This window comes from Camelina sativa, chromosome 3, assembly GCF_000633955.1.
Source record: "Camelina sativa cultivar DH55 chromosome 3, Cs, whole genome shotgun sequence".
Lineage (NCBI taxonomy): Eukaryota > Viridiplantae > Streptophyta > Magnoliopsida > Brassicales > Brassicaceae > Camelina > Camelina sativa.
The window spans coordinates 28,076,105-28,079,219 of record NC_025687.1 but is presented as its reverse complement, the minus strand read 5'-3'; the positions used below and the strand labels follow the sequence as shown (position 1 = coordinate 28,079,219).

General features: G+C 37.8%; 1 protein-coding gene across 1 annotated transcript in view; it reads left to right on the top strand.

The window, feature by feature from the left end:
- The window catches only part of LOC104778440 (phosphatidylinositol/phosphatidylcholine transfer protein SFH13-like), a 4,789-nt gene continuing 1,813 nt past the window's right edge, over positions 140 to 3,115 (top strand). Inside the window, exons 1-11 of the mRNA XM_010502887.2 lie at positions 140 to 334; positions 507 to 810; positions 929 to 1,028; positions 1,245 to 1,511; positions 1,626 to 1,703; positions 1,788 to 1,892; positions 1,968 to 2,017; positions 2,108 to 2,210; positions 2,324 to 2,422; positions 2,507 to 2,620; positions 2,703 to 2,862. Of these exons, the coding sequence (XP_010501189.1) occupies positions 328 to 334; positions 507 to 810; positions 929 to 1,028; positions 1,245 to 1,511; positions 1,626 to 1,703; positions 1,788 to 1,892; positions 1,968 to 2,017; positions 2,108 to 2,210; positions 2,324 to 2,422; positions 2,507 to 2,620; positions 2,703 to 2,862 (1,387 nt within the window). The 5' untranslated portion in view covers positions 140 to 327. The remainder of the gene's footprint in view (positions 335 to 506; positions 811 to 928; positions 1,029 to 1,244; positions 1,512 to 1,625; positions 1,704 to 1,787; positions 1,893 to 1,967; positions 2,018 to 2,107; positions 2,211 to 2,323; positions 2,423 to 2,506; positions 2,621 to 2,702; positions 2,863 to 3,115) is intronic.

Genomic DNA, 3,115 nt, shown 5'->3' with positions numbered 1-3,115 from the left:
TGGCTGAGTGAGGCAAATATCTTGTGGGTTGCTTTACTTCTTATGTTCACGGGGACCTAATCTCAGCTTTGAAAGAGTTTATGGCACTTTGTAAAAGAGATATATTTAATGCCATCACAGCAAAAAAGATTTATTGGTTTTCATTCTTAATGTTATGCTTTTGATTCAGAACCCAAGAAAGATTTTGATCATTCTTGATTTCATTATTTTTGTTTTTGTCTTCTGTTTCTCCAGGTTTGTTTTTGTCTCATAAGTGTATGATGACTCACATGCATGTCCTCTGAATCTGTTCAGCATCAACAAAGCTTTCTTTCCCTTTGAATTGATATGTCTGGTAAATTTTCGATGTTTAGTTTTGATATATTCTCAAGTTTCCGTCTTTGGTTTCCCTGTGGATGATAAAATAACGAAACTTCTTGATTGCCATGGGGATCAATCTTGACAATTAGATATTGAGACTTTTGCAGATACTTACTTTTGATTTTTTTTGTTTCTTTCTATTGAAGGTATTGAAGAAATCGGTAACTTTGACGAATTTAGGGAGAGAAGATCAGACTTTGAAATCTCTGAAGATGAGAGACGGCGCTCCAAAATAGGGAATTTGAAGAAGAAGGCCATTAATGCTTCAACCAAGTTCACTCATTCTTTGAAGAAAAGGGGCAAAAGGAAAATTGACTATCGGATTCCTGCAGTCTCCATTGAAGATGTAAGGGACGAAAAAGAGGAGAGCGTTGTGCTTGAATTTCGCCGTAAGCTTCTTCAGAGAGATTTGTTACCTCCTCGACATGATGAATACCATACTCTTCTCAGGTTTGTCTGTCCTTCTTTACTAGTTACATTACATACACACTCTGGTCGTTTTAAGCTAAAAATATGATGCCTTGCTAATGCTGTCAAGCTAACCAACTATTCATTTTGAAAAATATAGGTTTTTGAAAGCTAGGGATCTTAACATTGAAAGAACCATCCAGATGTGGGAAGAAATGCTAAGATGGAGAAAAGAGTATGGGACAGATACCATACTAGAGGTTAGGAGTTAAAGATTCTAGTTCAGCTTGTTTGTTGTGTCATATAAAAACCATGTAATTTCTCGTGCACGGTTGGGTAGACAATGGTTGAAAACTGATAAAAACGTAGTATATCGATATTCTTGATATCTGGATGCAAACATCTGTTCATTTTCTTATACTTGATGGATTCAATATCAAGCTCTTATAATTTTAATTCTTGTATGTGGATCGTAGGACTTTGATTTCGAAGAGCTTGAAGAAGTTTTGCAATACTATCCTCAAGGCTACCATGGAGTTGATAAGGAAGGACGACCTGTCTACATTGAAAGACTTGGAAAAGCTCATCCTTCTAAGCTTATGCGCATCACCACCATAGATAGATATTTAAAGTACCATGTGCAGGAGTTTGAGAGAGCTCTCCTGGAGAAATTTCCTGCATGCTCAATTGCCGCAAAGCGTCGAATCTGTTCCACGACTACAATACTAGATGTGCAAGGATTGGTAAACTATCTAAGTTTTTTACCAAGCTTAGGAATAGATCTGCATTGCGTTAAAGCAGATTTTTCTCTTTAGTGGTTCTAGATTCTCATCTTTGCAGTGTCATGTTAATGACAGGGGATTAAGAACTTTACACCAACAGCTGCAAATCTTGTGGCTGCCATATCGAAGATTGACAACAATTACTACCCTGAGGTACTTGTTTTTTTCAGTTTTACATCTCTCATATCTTCTTCACATGCATTCCCTGTTATTTAAAGTCATATCATTATTTTGCAGACGTTGCATAGAATGTACATTGTAAATGCTGGAACAGGTTTCAAAAAGATGCTTTGGCCTGCTGCTCAGAAGTGTCTTGATGCAAAGACCATTGCAAAAATACAAGTACAGCTTTTCAGCCTTGTTTTCTATTTGGTCAACTATTACTCTGTGTAGTTTATCTTATCTATGTCAATGCAGGTGCTAGAATCCAAATCTTTATCTAAGTTACATGAAGTCATTGATTCAAGGTAGCTTTCTTTCCATTTAAACCGCCACCTGAAAAATTTCGGATATCATGTCTAGCCAATACTTACCAGCTCTGGTGCTCTGTGCTTTAGTCAATTGCCAGAATTCCTTGGAGGGTCGTGCTGTTGCTTTGGTGATGGAAGAGGGTGTCTTCGTTCTAATAAAGGACCCTGGAACGATCCTGAAATAATGAAGGTACAATCTACATCTTATTAAATTTTGCTTTTACTTTTCGAGGATGCTGCTCTTTCCTAAGGAACTTTAAGTGGGAGTACATGAAGCTCATTTTACATATATTACTTGATTAGCTCATCTACCATGGAGAATCATCACTCTTTAGGCAAATCACCAGGAAGCTGAGTGACCCGCAGAATTCTTCCGCCTACATAAGTATACATCCATCAATGGTAAATGGCTCTGTCAAACCAATTTCTCTGTTTGTTGTAGAACATTTTTTCCGGTAATATGACAGTGCAACATTGGATTTATAGGCTATGCAAGCTGAGACTTCAGCGGCCGAGTCAGTATCTTGTTCTGATGTTCCTACTTCTCCAACTGGAAGAATGTGCTCAGCCTCTGCTCATGTGAATCCAGCTTATGAGGAAGTGAGTTATTGTATTGTCACATTTGTATCACAGACCACTCTAGTTTCTCTTAAAACCGACCGTAACAATATGATTTATGCAGTCTAGAGCATCAGATGCTAACGGCTATTATAGTTGCGATGACAAGTTTGCCGTACCTGACAAAGCTGGTAACCGAAAAGGCCAAGAAAGGCAATCCCATTACCAAATGTTCGAACTCAATCAAACACCTCTCGGTTTAAAATGTGAAACATCTCCACCAGGTTATACTTCTTATTCATGCTTTACTGTTAAAACAATTTCATTACATATGGCTTAGTCAGCAGGTTTCCTGTGTAATTTTCTCACCTTTTGAATTTCAATTTCCGTTTGGTATGCCATAGGTGCTCCCATCATCCGTATGCTTCATGGTTTAAGGGGAACAATTGACAAGATAAAATGTGAGAACCTAGCGAAAAGGCTACTTTCTTTGATGCTGAAACTAGCTACTGTTTTCCGTTGTACTCCGTTTGAGCT